Source organism: Taeniopygia guttata, chromosome 14 (assembly GCF_048771995.1).
Source record: "Taeniopygia guttata chromosome 14, bTaeGut7.mat, whole genome shotgun sequence".
NCBI lineage: Eukaryota > Metazoa > Chordata > Aves > Passeriformes > Estrildidae > Taeniopygia > Taeniopygia guttata.
The window spans coordinates 2,792,059-2,809,695 of record NC_133039.1 but is presented as its reverse complement, the minus strand read 5'-3'; the positions used below and the strand labels follow the sequence as shown (position 1 = coordinate 2,809,695).

At 48.2% G+C, this 17,637-nt stretch overlaps 1 protein-coding gene and 1 long non-coding RNA gene across 2 annotated transcripts in view; one reads left to right on the top strand and one right to left on the bottom strand.

Moving 5' to 3' along the window:
- Positions 1-5,875: 5,875 nt before the first annotated feature.
- Positions 5,876-17,637, top strand: part of LOC115497175 (uncharacterized) — a 23,930-nt gene continuing 12,168 nt past the window's right edge. The window contains exons 1-3 of the long non-coding RNA XR_012058264.1: positions 5,876-6,499; positions 11,327-11,398; positions 12,991-13,095. This is a non-coding gene — a long non-coding RNA (uncharacterized lncRNA). The remainder of the gene's footprint in view (positions 6,500-11,326; positions 11,399-12,990; positions 13,096-17,637) is intronic.
- CYP2W1 (cytochrome P450 family 2 subfamily W member 1) overlaps positions 16,511-17,637 on the bottom strand; it is a 9,279-nt gene continuing 8,152 nt past the window's right edge. The window contains exon 9 of the mRNA XM_030284386.4: positions 16,511-17,458. Within this exon, the coding sequence (XP_030140246.1) occupies positions 17,268-17,458 (191 nt within the window). The 3' untranslated portion in view covers positions 16,511-17,267. The remainder of the gene's footprint in view (positions 17,459-17,637) is intronic.

Sequence of the window (17,637 nt, the reverse complement as noted above, 5' to 3'; positions counted from 1 at the left end):
CCAGAGCAGCCTCAGAAGCCTCTGGAGGGCTGCAGTCCATGAATCACTTCTGTGTTCTTGCAGTGAATGGATAATGGGGCAGCTGTGGAAGGTCCTGTGGGCGTTCTCACCTCAGCGGTGCCATCGACCTCACCTGCCTGCAGGTCACTCCCAGCCCTGTGAAGGAAGTGCCTGCTTTGGTTTCAGTTAAAGAACAAACCTGAAGTGGTGGCAATGCTCAGGTTTCCTTGGCATCCCAGGAGACTGTCTGTGATGAACCTGCAGCCTGTGTCCAAGCCACAAGCTCCTGTTTCGGTGGCAGCTTGCAGGACTGCGAAGGCAACGCTGATTTCCAGTTTGACTGCTCAGCTCTGCCTGCACCATCCTCTCCTTGGCTGTGATCCCTTTCAGGTCAGTACAGCTGTTACTTGTAGCCCTCACCAAAGACTCTTGGCAGCTTTCAGTGCCTGCTGTAAGCAGGAGCATTCCTCAGCAGATGCTCCTCACACTTCCCTTTTAGGTCCCCAGCTGTACCCACACCACCTCCGTGCACCCAACTGTGCTTCCACTTTCTGTCTTGGTGTGAAAATGTGCCTTAGGTGCTTGGCACTTCAGTTAGGATAGCAGGAAGCATTGAGGATTGAAAGATCTTGATATTGCAGTTTTAAGAATGGAGCTATGCTTAAAATTTCCCTCACATTCCTTCATGATGGCTCTGGATTTCCATCCCAGCTGTTCCCTGGGGACCTGTCCCACCAAATAAATGCAAATTGCATCTGGATGTGCTTTTGTTTGGAAGAGATGAGGCCAGTCTGAGCCTCATCCCAAGACTGCTCGTCTTGTAAAAATTGAGAAAGGTGGTAGAAATTATTTAAGCACTTGTAGAAGTGCCTGAGATGACTGAAAAGGAACCTTCAAGCAGAAGATTGTCAGTGTTCTGATAAGGCCTGGGAGGTTCTGCCTCTTCTGTGGGCAGTGATGTGAGTGTTGGTGCTTTCCAGCATCCAGTCCACGCGTGCTCCTCCTCCTCTGGCTCCTGGGTGCAGGTTCCAGGCAGGATCATGGAGTGTCACTCTCTAGGCTGGCCCTTTGTGGAAACAAACACTCACTGGCCAAATTACAGGGCTGCTCATGAGCCCCTCAGCAGTGCGAGTGGGTGAACACGGTGAAGGAACAGCGGCAAGGAGATGCTGCTCTTAGAAATTATTAATTCCTCGTAGAGAGCACACACCTCAGAACCCAGACCACTGTCAGATATTTTTATGATCAAAAAGAAGAAAACACTTTATATCATTTGAATTTCCAGTGTTTTTAACATGGTGTTTAATCTCAGAGATGGACATTCCACAGTGGGCAGATGGTTGCATTATGAATATTGCACCAGCGTCTTTCTTGCCTTCCTGTGCAAGCTCCTGAGTAGATTACAACTTAATTTAACTGATAGAAGGAAAAGTTCAGCTGGCTGAATTAGCAAAGAAGATGAGGAGGAAGACAGCTCATCAAAGTTTGGAAATGCATAAGTTAAAAATAGGCCTGGTATTGCTGTCTGGATTCTAGGTCTGATAAAACTCATTCAAAAATTACCACCTGTGCAGCAATATGGCATGAAACAGCTCTCTGCACTTCACTGTGCTACTCTTCTTTTGAGCAGCCAGGTCTGCCAGCTCCAGAGCACAGAATGTGGAAGGAAAACTACAGTGAACTTGACAATTATTTCCAGAGATTGGTTCAGTCCTCGAAAATATTTATTGGCTCACTAAAAAAAACCAGGGGTTCCCCCGTTGTTTTCTAAATCCTTTTTTTATTATTGCAGCTGTCTTTGGACAAAGGGAGGGGAAAAGAGTGACCGCAGAGAGCTCAGGAGTACATCTTTGACATTGTTTAATGAGAAAACAGTGACTTGTTAAATCACCCTGCTAACACAGAGCAGACAGAGCGTCGCAGTTAATTTTTTGTTTGGCTTTTGTTTTGAGGGGTCCCAGCAGAAGCTGCAAGGGTGGCAGGTGAGCCTGGGTTTGTGCTGTTCCCCACACAGGTGCTGCAGGTGGTTACTGCTCCAGGAGAATGAGGGGAATGTGACCAGTGCTGTCTTTCTGCAGACAGCACGTCCTCACTTCTCTGCTCTGCTTGTGACAGTGTCCCCCTCCTTGCTAATGGGACGGGATTGCAGCCAGCAGAATGGATCAAGCAGCTTTTATTTGCAGCATTGCTGTGGGTCCTGTCTCCCTCATAAAGTTGCTTTAATGGTCCAATTAAACTTTTGACCAGCTCTACACTGAAGGCACTGCTGGTTTGGATTGTCCAGAGGAACATTCCAGAGGGTGCTGGGTGGGCTCCTCACTGCTCCTGGGAAAGGCACCTGAGTGCAGGTAATGGGGAGCAGAATGTTCCCCTTTTAGACAGAAAACCAATTTCACTGTAATGTGGAACTGTGCTGACTGAAACTGGCAACAACAGCACACGTGCCACAGAAGTTGCTGATGCTTGTAATATTTTTTTTTTTTTTTTTTTTAGGAGTGAAAGGTATTTCCAGTTCAGCCAGTTACAGGAAGGTAATTATCGAGCTCATAAAACTTTTTGCCACGGAGATTTGAAAATTACAAAATGCCACACGCTAGTGCCACAGCCCCATGGATTAAAACATGCTGTAGCATTTCAGAGTGATTTTTTAATATGTGGAAATGATAAAATAATTGTCTCAGAGGAAAAGAGACAGATGTCTCAGCTGGCTTATCTAGAAAATCCTGCCATTTGTCTCAGACGTGACCTTTACCTAGGTCATCCTGCCTTTTTTGCAACTCAGCTGGATCATTTTGATGGGCACCAGCTTGACATAACCTTGAAATGGGTTCAAAATCTGGCCCAAGCTGTTTTGTGGATAGAAGAAAGTTAAATGCTGGTAGTCCCTTTCTGATTGTCAGGATGCTAAGGCTGTAATTCAAGTCATTAGGCTTAGTATATAAAGCCCTTCGTAATCCAAGTCTTAAGAACCTGAAAGGTCACTTGTGGTCCAATAATCCTGAATAGTAAATGTGATGAGCTGGTGGTGACTGTCCTGATCCTAAAGCATCTCTCAAAATAAACGCTGCTCTCTGCCCCAAAATGCACATTATTTCGAGATGAGCCAAGAGGCTGTGCAAGGAATAAGCAGCTTGCCTGCTGAACAGCTTTGTGCAACACTGATTTGTTTGAAATTATTTCATTAACTGGACTGAAGGAGTAGACAAGAGCATGCTGGAGGTTTTAAAGACACACCCTGCTGTGGCTGCAGTGCTCCACTGGAGAGATCTTTGCTCATCACTACAATCCCCCAAATCCTCCCCAAAATCTGCCGGTGCAGCTGCTCATGTGACTTAAATGAGCAGAGGTTGCTCATGTTAGGAATGGCTCATCCCTGGTCTGAGAATGGTGTCAGGGGTGGTTCTGTTCACACAAGTGATGGGGACAGTGAATGTGAAACATCTGGCCAGAGGTGCAGCAGCTGGCATTAAGCAGGAGGCTGAGAAGATCTGCCAGATCCTGGGCAGCCATTTCCCATCTGTGACCCCTTTGCACGTCCAAAAGGCAGCGGCCTGGTGGGACAGCACAGAGGGGGTTTGGTGCCTGGCAGGGCAGGATGGCAGCGTGCCACAGCCCCAGGGTGGTTCTGTGGGAGGAAAGGACAAGTGGGCTGATGTGGAGGATGGACTGATGGGATAATCTGGAGGGTCAATTAAACATGAGCATTTAAGGAGCTCAGTCCTTTACTCACCTCCCTGATACCTCCTCGGGAAGGTGCCAGAGAGGTACAGAAATGGAAGTCTGGGAACAGTGAACCACTTATGGGACCACTTGGTGCCTGACCCTCCTTTTCATGCCTGTTTTTGTGCTGAGGGCAGTTAGATGTCAGCTGGGAGTAGGGCTGCATGACTTTGTTTTTCCTCTTAAATGTCTCCTTGCCTTTCAATTTGTTCATTATTTGGACTGATTTACATCTTTATATTGTATTTATTTAGTAGTGCTCTGGAGATGGTTATTTTTGTGCCCTGAAGGGCCTACTTTTCTATTCCATTTTAATATATAACTTCTATTAACATCAAGGCTTGCTGCATGCATAAAGGGGCACTGAATAGCTAAACTGTACTTAAATACCTGTGACCTCTTGGCTCTTCTATATTTATATTATATATAAAATATAATGATTATTAATGCTTTGTCCTTGCTGTGTTTCATCAGAAGAAGTTGCCACACCAGGCAGAGCTGGGGAGGTCTGATCATCCCTTTATTACAGATGGGTAAAACAGAGGAAAAGAGATTAAAAGATTTGCCAGGAACACAGAGCAATCAGTGGCTGTGCTGAAAATAGAAACCAGGCTCCTGGTTTCCATTCCCCAAATCTGGCCTCTAGACAACACTATATTAAAAATGTAGATGCAAACATAGATGATCTCTTCTTTTTCAAACCTTTCCAGTGAACATTTTGTGTCCTTTTGACTCTGTTTCACAGAATAACCTGGTAGCATTTGGATCAAAGAACTGGAAGTGGCTGGGCTGAGCTCACTGGATTCTGCAAAGGGAACTGGACTGGACCACCAAAACCTCAGAGTGACCAAAGAGCTCATGGCAGAAGGTGGGAGGAGACTTGGGTCTATTTTGAGGCAGAAAAGTATTCAGTAGCTGTAGGCTACTGCTCAAAATACTTTGATTACTGTATTTAAGGAGGCCAAAAGTGATACTGTTGTGACAGCCAGTCCCTCAGCCTTTGTATTCTAGCAAATATTCTCTCTTGTAATGCACCACAGATCCAAAGCTGGCAGCAGCAGGACATGCAGGCATTTTAACTGTTTGCTATTAAGTCTGCAGATGATGGGTAAATCAAACACAACTGAGGTTTGAAATGCACAACCAGAAGGGAAGAGTGAATTGGGTCTCACTGAGGAGTGGCACAGCTGCAGAGCCTCCTGCTCTTCACGCCAGAGATGCTGGCAGTGCCATTACTGGGCCCGTTCCTTTGGGCTTGGCCCAGCTTTATTTCTGTTCCCATATTGTTCCTCCATGCTCTAAACAGGCCTGATGATCACAAAAAAATAAAAATAGCATATGGATGCAACCCAACCAAACAGCCAGAGTAAACTTCATGGGAGAAGCTGGATTTAGAAATGCACCCCTGAGGCATGCCTAAGAGTCCACGTTAAAGGCTTTTTAAAGAAGCAATTAGAAAGCAGTCTCCTTTTAAAGATACTTCCCAGAGCTAATTACAGGGACAGAACATGCAAATTAGGGCATAATTCTGCCTGTGTCCCTCATGTGCATGTCTTTGTGTGAGCAGGGTTCGAGGTGTGACAGCAGCGTGTGGCTCACTGCTGTGTCCAGAGAAACTAAATCCAGAGGGAACGTGGGCACTTCGTCACTGGGACACCTGAAAGGGAAACTGAGGGTTGTTGGAGCCTGTTAGGGACTGACCCCGCTGCATCAAGCCCTGAATTCCTGCTGTTGTTCCTGGCAAGCTTCAAATAAACATTGGGAAAGCTCAGCTGAAGCCAAAGGGGTGAGAATTGGCCTTGCTGGAGTTGATGCATCTTCCCTGAGGCATCTCATCCCAGAGATCACATCCTTCTGAATCCCTTTTCACTCCACAGAAGGCCAAAATAAGTGAGATGAGATGAACCACAAATCAAGATGGCAAGCTGGGGACATCCCTCTCTCTGGAGTTAGAAAGCACCTGGATCTGAGGAGTTGTGGGACCAAGGGTTGCTCATCTACCCAGAGTGAGGGCATGGTGGGGAGGTGGGATTGTCTCCTCGAGGCTCACAGGCCTGGGGTAAGGGTTCAGCTCATTTGTACAGGTGGGCTCAACAATGAATATTTTAGTGTCTGTGAAAAGCCTCTTTAGAAAAGATCATCTTCACGCTCACTGTTGAAATTTTAGCAAGAAATGAGCAGTTTTCATTAGCAAAACTGTTGCCTTTTGCCATTTCTGCTGGCTTAGGAGAGCAAAGTCTCACTGCTGAAGACTGAACATGATGCAGTTTTCAGTGTTCAGCCCAGCAGCTTCTGAAATACATCCACATTTTGTGAGGTTAGTAACACTGGAGTCACCAATGCCAAATTTTTTACTGGTTCAGGCCATATGTCTCTGACCTAATGAGAGTTTTACTGGGTAATGGTCTGTGGAGCAAACCTCTGAGGATTTTGTGTCTGGTTCCTGAAGAATCAGTCAAGAGGGAAATGCAGCTGCTTTGAAATGGGCAAGTGCCTCGTTCACTCCCTGCAGGCTGATGCCTGTCCCTGCTGTTAACCAGGGCAGATAATACTGATACATTTTAACTTAACATTGGTGATTGGATTAAATATTAATCTGTAACCTCCAAAAGAGCACCGTGCCCCTTTGGTTGGTGATGCTGTGCAAGATCTATTAGTATTTCTGAAGTTCACAATTTGGAAATCCCTGGAACACTTCCAGGGCAGTCAGGGTTTGTTTAGAGCAGCTCTTTGGTGGAGAGGAGCTCGTTTCTCAGTACTGCCGCTGCTGAGACCACAGGTAAAAATCTACAGCCTGGATTTTGCAACTGCAAGTCGTGTTTGAATTACTTCATGAGTGATTAAATACCTGTATTTTGATAGATTTTGTTACTTTATTCTCTCCTGAGGGCACATTTACTGTGCTGCCCCTTTTGGTGCACCTGTTGGTGGTGACTGGTTCTGATTATGTTTCTATCCCTGTCTCATGTGGCCTTTGAACCAATCTTTTCTCTTTTCCATTTGGATTTTTCTCTCTAAGCCAGGGATAATGGCACTTCTTTAGCTGGAGTGCACTTCACATTCAAGTGAACGCTGCTGCTGAAATGTGTCACAGCTCCATGCAGTGAGAAACAGGATGGGGCTTTTTAAAGACAATCTACACAGGGCTGTAGAAGCTGGTATCATACTTAACACCATTCAAACACTTTACTTTCCTTTGACAATTGCCTGACCTTCGTCTCTGGACTGAAGAAAACCCAAACCCTCCCAAACCCAGGAGAAGCTGGTTCCCCCAAGCTCCGTTCTGCGACCCGAGTTCACGATAGGCAGCTCCAGCCTGGAAGGCAAAGCTTGCACATGGATTAATGGCTTCGAGGAGCTGCTGGCTTCAGGGTCAGCAGCATTTTGGCTGTGGAAGGCTCAGAGGAGTTTGAGGGTGGGTTTGGGGGGTGGATTTGGGCCAGAGCTTGGTCAGGGCTGTCCGTGCTCAGCTGCGCCAGGCGGCCCCGGCTGTCGGCACGTGTTAATTAGCTGAGGAGAAGGGTCCAGGGCAGCTTGTGCTGCTTCAAAGGGCCCTTCAGGGGAACATCTAAAACACAGCTTGCAAGAAAAATAAATGAAGGAGGGCTCAGATTTTTCCTGTGGCCATGAGCAGAGAGTGCTGCCGAGGCCACCCACGCCGGAGCTGCGGCTGCCCTGTCCAGCAGCCCCCAGGCAGTGTCCCACTCTGGGGACAGCCCCAGCACCCCTGGGCTTGCCCAGAGGCCTCTGCAGGGACAGCGGTGGGGAGGGCAAGGCCACTTGGTGTGGGAATCCAGGGCTCCCCTCTGGCTGCCCTGGCAGGTCTGGGACCCTGGCAGGGGTCAGGAACCCCCTGGACAGAGCCCCCAGAGACACTGGCTGTGATCTCTGTCCATGGAAAAGAGTTTTCAATCTTACAGGATGAATTACCAGCTCTGAGTGTTTGATATAAGTAATAATTAATTGTGGCACGGGTGCAAAAGTAAAATTTTAGGATTCTAGATAAGGGGTCCAAAGGGGACAAGATGGAGGAAATTGGGTGTGTCTTGTCCTTTTTCTCCTTCTTCATGCCCTCCATGTTTCACTGTGGTGTTGGCATTTTTCTGTTGGTTCAGGCTGGGGACACACTGTCCAACGTAGGTGACAGATATTGGCACGTTATTGTAAATCCAGCACAGGTAGTTTCTGGTATTTAATGTTTGTACCATCCCACTGAGGGCAGAGCCCCACACGCTGCCCTGCAGGACAGAGCTGCGGCAGGGCAGCAGAACATGTTAGAGATAAACAGAATAAACAACCTTGAAACCAGCACAGACCAATTATGGCTTCTGCTTTGGCTGTGGGGCTGAGAGACAGAGACTTTCTACAGTCTCGGAATCATCAATACCTCAGATTATGACAACTTGGCAGGCTGTAACCTGTCAAACCCAAGCTGGGACCTGCCTCTTTCTCCTGGCCAGGCTGGCTCCAGTTTAGGGTGCAGCACACGGGGCTGTGCAGGTGCAAGGCTCTGCCTGTGACTGATTTTGGGTTCCTGTGGAAGAACTGCCACTCTCGGGCTCCGTCCATGTCCCCAACCCCACCTGCTCTTGGCTGGCTCCAAGGTGCAGGGAGGGAGGCCTCAGTTTCTGCTCTCTGATCCTCTTTGTCCAAGAGTGTCTGATTTGGATGGGCTCAACCTCCAAATAATTCTACACAGCCCAAGGAATAACTTTCTTTCTCAGCTGCAGCCCTGGGGGTGGTTCAGTCCCAGAGCTCTCTGTCTTTTCTTCTGGGCTTCCCTTTCTGTGTTTTCTCTTGTGACATGACCCTGCCCTGACAGGGGAAATTTTGATTATTTTTTTGAGAGAGATCATTTACTCCTAGATAAACATTAATTTTCATTTTAATTTTTAACCTGTGTCTCTGAGGTGACAATGTTTTTGTAAGCCATCTAAGAAGCTGTTATCTTTGCCCAGCTTTGCCTCTTCCATTTGCTTCACCCAGCAGGTAATGAGTAACCTGTCCTCCTGCTGGGCAGGCTGAGGGCTGGCAGATGTGGTCTCCCTGCTTCCTTCTCCATTCTCTCTGGCAATCATAAACACATTTTTAGTGTCAGAGTGACATCTCTCTGCCCCTTGCTGTTGGTAATTCTCACGTGGTGTGGCAGTGCCACTGCTGCAGTGTGTCCTGCTTTGCTTCTTCTCTGCATGGACCTCCCAGAAATGCTGATGGGGAAGGGTAGGAGCAGAGCCAGCCCCAGAGTGGGGCTCCAGGCACAAGGGCTCATTCACACCAGCCTGACACACACCCTGGGGCTGACTGGGGCCACAGCCCTGTCTCCTCACAGCCACACAGGCAAGTCCTTGTCCAGGCAGGGACGTGGATGTGCAGATCCAGACTCCCAGGCTCCTGCTCTCGCCACAGATGCTGTTGTTTGTGACACAAGTGGGTTTGGGGTGTTCCTGGGTGGTGCAGAGGGCTGGAGCAAGCTGAGGTCATGTCCTTTCCAGTCAGCCCAGGTCCCTCCTTTGATGGGGAGAGAGAACAGCTTTAAATGGGGTGCTGTGTCCAGTGCAGGTGTGACCCTTCCAGCCCCTTGGAACAATCCCAGAGCATCCTGAAGGCTGGTGCCATCTCAGGGCACAGTTTGGAGCAGTGCAACATCCTTGGGCTCTGAAAGGACTCAAACAAAACAGAAGCCAAATGCTTTTTTCCTGCTTACAGGACATTGTGAGATCAGGGTAATTTTCCTGAAGTGCTGTGTCTTTGCACTGTCAGGTGCTGCCAGAAGGCCACTCTTCACCCACCCAGCAGGACTTGTCACTTCCCCTGGTGACCCCCGTGCTCTGATTGATTTTTCTCTCCTTCTCTGAGCTGCAGAGAGGCGCAGCTGGGGGTTCACAGCCCATTTGGGGTTTCCAGAGGTGGTGCTGGCTGGCAGTCAGGGCAGGCAGAGCAGCTGCCTCCGTGTTCTGTCACATCCAGCGTGGACATGGTGCAGGTTGAACAGATAAGGATGTGTTGGCTGTGCTGCTTCTCAAAGGTGTTACAATTCCAAGGGTCTGTGAGAGTCTTGAGCTGAACCTTGAGCTCTGTCCTTATTGTCAGGGCTACTCTTGTAGGGCTGGGGAACGTCTTTTTCTTAAGAAAAATATGTCTGGGTGTCTTCTTGTTTCTCTTATCAGTTTTATTTGCTTATAGTGGCTCTTGGGTCACATTTCAAGGGGTTTTTTTTTCTCTTTTTTTTGCAGTGTAGAGGAACGAAAATTATTTTTGACAACACAAAGGCTGAGGTCCTTATGCAATCCCCTCTGCAGTTACTGGGAGTTCAGACAGAGCATGGATCACAATGACTCATGATAAAGGCTGCAAGAACTGGCAGGAGTGCAGTAGCACGGGCTGTTTGTACCTCCAACAGTTAGTTCTGTAAACAGATTTTTGTCATGTTTCCGAATCGCATGTTAGAAACGAACTGCCCAAGACTAGACACTGGAAAACAATGAAGGGAATAATCCAAGGCTGAATGAGAAAGATTTGATGACCTCATATGTATATAATGCATACAGCATGTGTGTGAGCGAGTTCATCTTGTAGTTAAGAGGGAGGCCCAGTGTGAGGAAGGGTCCCTGTCCCAGAGCTTTGCTGTGAACAGCACACAACTGCCTACAATAATGCCTCCTGCCCAGAGAGGTTCTGCAGACATGGGATTTCTGGGGGGAATTTGCTTGTTTCTTTGCTCTTGTCAGTATTTTTTGCCAGAATAAACCACCCAGTACCAGCATGCCCTATTTCCTAGGATTTTCAGTCCAAGCAAGGCTAAGGTGTAGGAGAGAAGGAATCAGGTCTCTTCAGGGAAGACATAGCCAGCTGATTTCTTTAAAATCAGACAAGTGATAAAACTACTGAAAAACTGACTTTATTTGTGGATGTAGAAAGAAAAGCTCGTTCCAGTCATTTTCTGCTGGATGCTGTGTGAACGTCCAGATTTAACCTCTTGTCTTAGGGACAATTGCACATGATTCTGAGGTTTTCTAGGTTAAGATTTAGCAGAAACCAACAAAAATTCTAGCCAGTTAGCAAGAGCAAGAGATTTGTGAATCTTATTCTGCAGCCAGTTTATCTATAACATTGAGAAATGGTGTAAGTAACTTTCCTGCACATAAAATGCAGCTGCTTATCGTGCTGTGAAATTTAACAATGCTGAGTGTAATTGATTTGTAATTCATGTGAAAGATAAAATCAATGATCTAAATTCAAAGCAGAAGTGTTTTGGCTTACTAAACATGTGGAGTTTTCTTTGTGAAATGCTTTATCATTTTGCTTTATTACCCCTTTAAAAAGGTTATTTCATTGTTTCATGAGTTTAATATTACTTTCTTGTAATTGTATTTTTTTAATTCATGTTTATAGGCTCTATCTAGACAAGTCTGATATGTCCCATTCATTTCTGTAGGGAATTTTAACTAAGAGGAGGCCCTTTTATATATTAAAAATTTTTAGTTACCAAGAAAGAGATTCCAACCACATCATGTGGTTGCTCACATAAATGATTCCTCACTTGAGTTTTACAAGGCAATGGGTGAGTTTAATTTTTTTGTGATTTTTTTTCCTGTTTTCTTTTTAGTTGTTTAATTTCTACCCATTCTTTGGATTTCTCCTCAACCATCCCAAGATGATACTGAAAAAGGTAGAGGAGGTGGGTGTGATCATAAAGAAATCGGGAAGGGAAGGGAAGGGAAGGGAAGGGAAGGGAAGGGAAGGGAAGGGAAGGGAAGGGAAGGGAAGGGAAGGGAAGGGAAGGGAAGGGAAGGGAAGGGAAGGGAAGGGAAGGGAAGGGAAGGGAAGGGAAGGGAAGGGAAGGGAAGGGAAGGGAAGGGAAGGGAAGGGAAGGGAAGGGAAGGGAAGGGAAGGGAAGGGAAGGGAAGGGAAGGGAAGGGAAGGGAAGGGAAGGGAAGGGAAGGGAAGGGAAGGGAAGGGAAGGGAAGGGAAGGGAAGGGAAGGAAGGGAAGGGAAGGGAAGGGAAGGGAAGGGAAGGGAAGGGAAGGGAAGGAAGGGAAGGGAAGGGAAGGAAAGGAAAGGAAAGGAAAGGAAAGGAAAGGAAAGGAAAGGAAAGGAAAGGAAAGGAAAGGAAAGGAAAGGAAAGGAAAGGAAAGGAAAGGAAAGGAAAGGAAAGGAAAGGAAAGGAAAGGAAAGGAAAGGAAAGGAAAGGAAAGGAAAGGAAAGGAAAGGAAAGGAAAGGAAAGGAAAGGAAGTATTAATGAGAACAACCTGATGAGCTACACTGATGCTTTGGTATTCAAACAAGAGGTATTTTAACCATATGATGATTCCTTGTGCTTTTTTCAGAGATGCTGATGAGATTATTGTCTAATGAACTGTGGCTATTTCTGTAGAAATATTTAAACTTCACGTAATCATCCTCCTATTTTAGTATGTGCAATACTTCATACTGAAGGAAAGGCAGGACAAATTTTGTCATCAGCTGTCAGCTTCAGTCCATTCCTTGCTGGAGAGTGAGAGAGGCAATGTCACTTTTCCAGCTCTCTCCAGGCAGGCACATCCCTCCCTACGGGCATGGCAAGAGGCAGCAGAGTTACAGAGATGGGAAATTCCTATGGCATTTGTGCAAAGCCCTCACCAGCTGCCACGTGGTGGATTTCACAACAGGAGCAGTTGTGTGGGAGTCTGGACCAGCCTGTGTTTGCCCTTTTCCTCCAAGTGTTTGTGTCCTCGTTCTTGGCTGGGCAATGTGACTGGGGAAAGTGTTTCCCACCAGCAGCAGAGAGCAGGAAAATGGAGCTCATATGTCAGTGGTGTCCTGAGTCTTCATGGCTCTCCTGTGGCTCCTAGAAGGGCCTGGCACACACACACAGAAAAATTCCAGCTCCCCCATTTAGGTATTCTGCACCTCTCATCAAATTTCTGCCTTCTCAGGATCCACAGGTAGTGGTTGGAAATCCCGAGCTGGTCATACAACCACTGCCTAGAGCAGATAAATGTCAATGTGGTGTTGAAAAATGGATGGATTTGTGCAATTGGATGGATTTGTGCAATTGGTTCCTTTTGGGGCAACAAAATCTCAAGTGTGCAAATATTTCCTCTGAAAACTGAAGAAATTCTGTACTGAAATGTCAATTTGATGCAACTTGTCAGTTGTCACTCGCCTGCATCCCACTGTAATGTCTCTGGAGCCTGGGTTTCCTGTCCTAGTTCTCTCTTTTTATGCTAGAAGTGCTTTTTTTTCTTCATATATCCCTAATAAAAGCAATACATGTTTTCTTTCTGCAGATCATGATGCTCCTGTGCTCGCCCTGCTCGTGGCTGGCACTCAAACAGCATCCACAGCATTGCAATGGGGCATCCTGCTGCTGCTGAAGGACTCCCAGATTCAAAGCAAGGTTTTGCTTTGCTGACACAGTCTGCTGAAGTATCCTGCAGTGACTTTGTAAGTGATGCTCACCTTTAAAAGCATCACAGGCTCTCATGTGTGCCAGAGCATCCAAGATGTGGGTACTGTCCACCTCCATCCAAACACTGAATGCTGCCATTCAAGATCAAAGCATCTGAGAGGTTGTTCTCTACCCCAGGGGCTGCAGACCTCCTATCCTGGGGTATTCCAACCAACGTTCAGCAGGAGCTGGGATTCACAGGTGTTTCACCTTTCCTTTGCCCTGCAGAAAAGGCTGACACAGAGATGGAGTTCTTGGCCCTGGCTGCTTCCCTGCCTTTGAGATGGCATTTCCCAAAGCAGTGATCCATGAGGTGTGGAGATTCATCCCTCTCTGGGATGCTGCTCAGCTGACACCCCCTTTCAAGGCTGCTTCACCCCCAGGGGCCTCGCTGCTCTCCAGGTGAAGGGGTGCAGAACACCACTAATCCACGGGGCAAAAAGCACCAGGGGTGAGCAAGCCTCAAGCACAGGGCTTTGGAGGGGAAGAGCCAGTTCCCCAATCCCTCATCTCCTCTGAGTCCAGTCCAGTGCCAGTGTGACTTCAGGGTTAGGCACACTTCCCTTTTCCCACAGTTCAGTCTCCACAACCTGGAGTCTGTTCCTTGTTCCCTCCACTCCCTGCTGCCCATGGCCTGCAGAGCAGCGCTGCCTCTGGGCTGCCAGGACATTCTCTGGGCTACCATTGCACCTCTGGGCTGCCATTGCACCTCTGGGCTGCCATTGCACCTCTGGGCTGCCAGGACACTGCCTCTGGGCTGCCAGGACACTGCCTCTGGGCTGCCAGGACATTGCCTCTGGGCTACCATTGCACCTCTGGGCTACCATTGCACCTCTGGGCTGCCAGGACATTGCCTCTGCTGTGCTGGAGGCAGTGGAGAGCAGCTGGGCACAAAGGGAGTCTGGCCCACATCTTTCCTCTGCTTCATCACTGGGGAACAGCCAACTGCTATTGTAGCTTAACCACAGGATTGTTGAGGTTGGAAGAGACCTTCAGGATATTGAAATCTAACCATCAACTCAGCACCACCACCACGTTCACCACTAAGCCATGTCCTCACGTGCTGTGTCCATTTGGTTTTTGAGCTCTCCATTGCACCTCTGGGCTTCCACCGCCCTGCTGGGCCAGGGCCAGATCACACATTAGTCAGTAATTCCAGGGAACTGAGTATCTTCATTAATGAAGGGTCTTACTGGCAGGTGCAAGCCCAGGAATTGGTACTTCAGAGGAAGGAGTTGGCTGCCAGACACAGCCCAAAGGGAGGAATGCTGAGGGGGCAGGCCAGAAGCTTGCAACATCCACACATGCTACAGCAGAGCATGGTTGTGCTGTGGGGAGGGGCAGGGATCCCCCTGCTCAGCCCTGTGCCGCTGGATAAAACGGGCAGAATGGTAGATGCCAGATGGATTTAACCCCAGCCATTCCCTGCACACCCCTGACTCTTGCAGGTTAATGGGAAATGAATGTTCTTGCACCCAGCCTTGCAGCAGGGGATTTATGGACTGAGGGGGCCATAAATCCTAAAAACTTAGTTCTGACTCCTTCCCCAGCCCGAATTTGTGCTGGCAGGGCGTTCTAGCCCAGTGAGGACCACAGGGCTGGGCTGGCTGTGGCTCAGAGGGATCTTGGTGCCATCTCGTGGCAAAAAATAAAGTAGAAATTCGATTGTGTGCCATTCTCATTGCTCTGGCCAGTGCAGAGGGGTGCAGGTGGAGCTGCTGCAATCCCTGCCCCTGGTCCTTGCCCCTCTCAGGGAAGGAGCCCCTGGTTCCAGCATCACACAGCCCTGGGAGTGGCAAACTGGGCCATGGGAGAGCTGCCAGTGCCGTGAGCCACAAGTGAGTTGGTGTTGTTCAGATCTGACTCTTAACCAAGGCACCTGTCCTGCCCCAAGGTGTTTGCCTTCAATCAGGTGAGAGTTGCAAGGCACAAACATGTTTTGCAGCTACAGGGAAGACCCTCAGGGCCACTGAGGAATGTGGAAATGGTATTTCCACCTCTGAGAGCCAATGTTTTCTGCCAGATAAACAGATAGCTGGGTCATAATCAATGTTCTGCCATTGCTTGGCTGAGCAAATAAGCGGGAGACAGGCACTTCATTTTGTGGAGATATATTCAGCTGTGTAATTCAGTGTGCTGGGGAGGGATCACTCCTATCCATCTGCTGACACAGGCACAAGTAGGATGCATTTTTCAAAGGAATCAAAGGAACCTGCTTTCCTTGGATGTTTGCAGCTCTGGAGGCTGCTGTGCTGTGGGGGAAGGATCCATGTCTCTACTTCAAAGCCAAGAACCCCAGAGCCCATGGCAGGGGGGCAGGCCTGAGGTTCCACCAGTGAATTTGTGCAGAGTTGAGCCTGGCTCAGTGTTGTTTCCTAGAGCACTACACTGCTGCTTTATCTCTCTTTTCAGTTTGTGTAATTTTGGAAGGGTTAAAACAGGAACAACCCTGGCCTTTTTACGAAGCTGAAAGTATTATTTTAATTCAGCAAGACCAAGGCTTCCTCCACAGAGCTGATGTGTGGTTTGCTCCCCAGTTGCTTTACCTGTCTCTCCTTGCCTTCCCATCCAAAGCACTAAGCACAGGGCCAGCACCAGCATCAGGGAGGCTGTGTGGCAACCTTTAATTCAGCCTCTGCAAGAGGCACACAAGTGAAGAACTGAGGCTGTCCCCAGGGCTGACTCACAGCCCATAGCTGAGGAATTTGCCCTGGTGAAACCACCCTGCAGGTATGGAGGGTCTGCTGTTGAGCTGGTGTTTGCTAGGATGAGCATATGCAGAACTTCTCACCCATGAGATACATCTGACTTTTTATCTGTTGTCACTCTGGGCTCAGGACCAGCCTTTCAGGGTGTTTGCATTTCTGTGTGCTGCAAAGCTGGGTGCCAGGCATAGGAAATGTAATGAGGACATGGGATTAAAACTTTATTGGGTTCCCATGAAGGGGAAACAAACAATATGATAAAGCACATGATAAGAAAATGCATGTGGAGGAGTGGGAAGTCACAGGCAGATAAATGGATGGAAAATTGCCTCAGCTGGAATAAGGCTGTGGAATATGATGGCATGTAAGAGTGAGATAGAGACAACAGCCAGGCTGAGCTACAGAGCAAAGGAAGCCAACCAAAACCAGCTCTTATTTAGTCCCTGATCCCCATTCTCTGTGCATGTGTGTGTGCAAAACAAGCACTGTGAAATCAGACTGCATTTGCAGGGGAATTGCATGGCTGGTTCCAAAGGCCAGACCATCCCAAACACCAGAATGACTGCTGCTGTAGGCTCTTAACATTAACCAGGGTATCTGAAGAGAGGGAGCAATCTTTGCTGCTATTTAACACGGTCAGGAAGGACAGAGATGTGTAAAACTAGCAGTGGGTGTAGTTTATTTTTGTGTCATTAGCCCTTTATGACCGGATACTGGTGCAAATCTCATGTGGCCTCATGATTTAAATTGCAATCTTAGAAATGCAGCTCCTGTTTTGCTCTGACTGGGGAGCACTGTTGAGCTTGGTTGCAGCACTTGCTTCTCTGAACAGGTTTGCAGCCTCTGGGGCATCTTCCAGGACACTGTTCTAAGGCAGAAATGACTTAGTCCTCAAATCACGTGAACCCATAACGTTTTTAACTCCGGGTGTTTGGCTTGGCTGCCTGGGAGGTGAAATCCTGGTAGGATTTTGCTGTCAGCTATGGGACAGCCCAGGAGGTGTCGGTGGATGGCTCAAGCCTGTGACCCACGGTGGTTCTCTGCAGCTTCCAGCAAACCTTGGGTTGTTCTTCCTCAGGATCCAGGCAGATTTCTGTGACATGGTGAACCTTGGGAGCCTGGGTGTTCCCCTGCTGCTCATGGGCTGCATCCCCTCCCCCAGAGCAGCAGCTTGGTCCCTTCACCAGCTCCATGCATGTCTTGAGAAGTGGGGTGTGATGGCCAGCACTATGGTTTGGGTTTGTACCTCCCCCAGAGCAAGGAGCAAAGAGCAGCCCTTGGGGGGGGATGGAGCAGTGGAGGGGTGGATGGAGACAGTGGGAAGGGATGTGGTGGTGTGGCAGGGTGGGGGGATGGTGAGTTTGAGCAAAGTTGGGGTCTTGGATCCCAAAGATCTGGGACAAGGCCGTGGTCATTCCCGCAGGACAGCACAGGTTGCCTGAGGCTGAGGCCTTAACGTGAAAGTCGTTTGGGGGACGGTGAGGTCCAAGTCAGACTCTGAAACGCCCGGCTGGGGTCGGAAAGTGAATGTTTGGAGCAGCCCTACAAAGAACACAAACAGCTCCATCTTGGCCAGGCTTTCTCCGATGCAGTTCCGTCGCCCTGCGGGTGAAAGCAGAGTGTTCACCTCGTGGAAGAATCCAACTGGAATGTTTGCTGTGGACATGTTGGCATCTGAGATGTTGCAATGGGAGCAGGAGGGAAACTTTGAAATGCACTAAAGCATTTTGGAGTAGAGGGCCCTGTGTTGCTGAAGGTTCCTGCCTGGTCTCTTTTGTCAC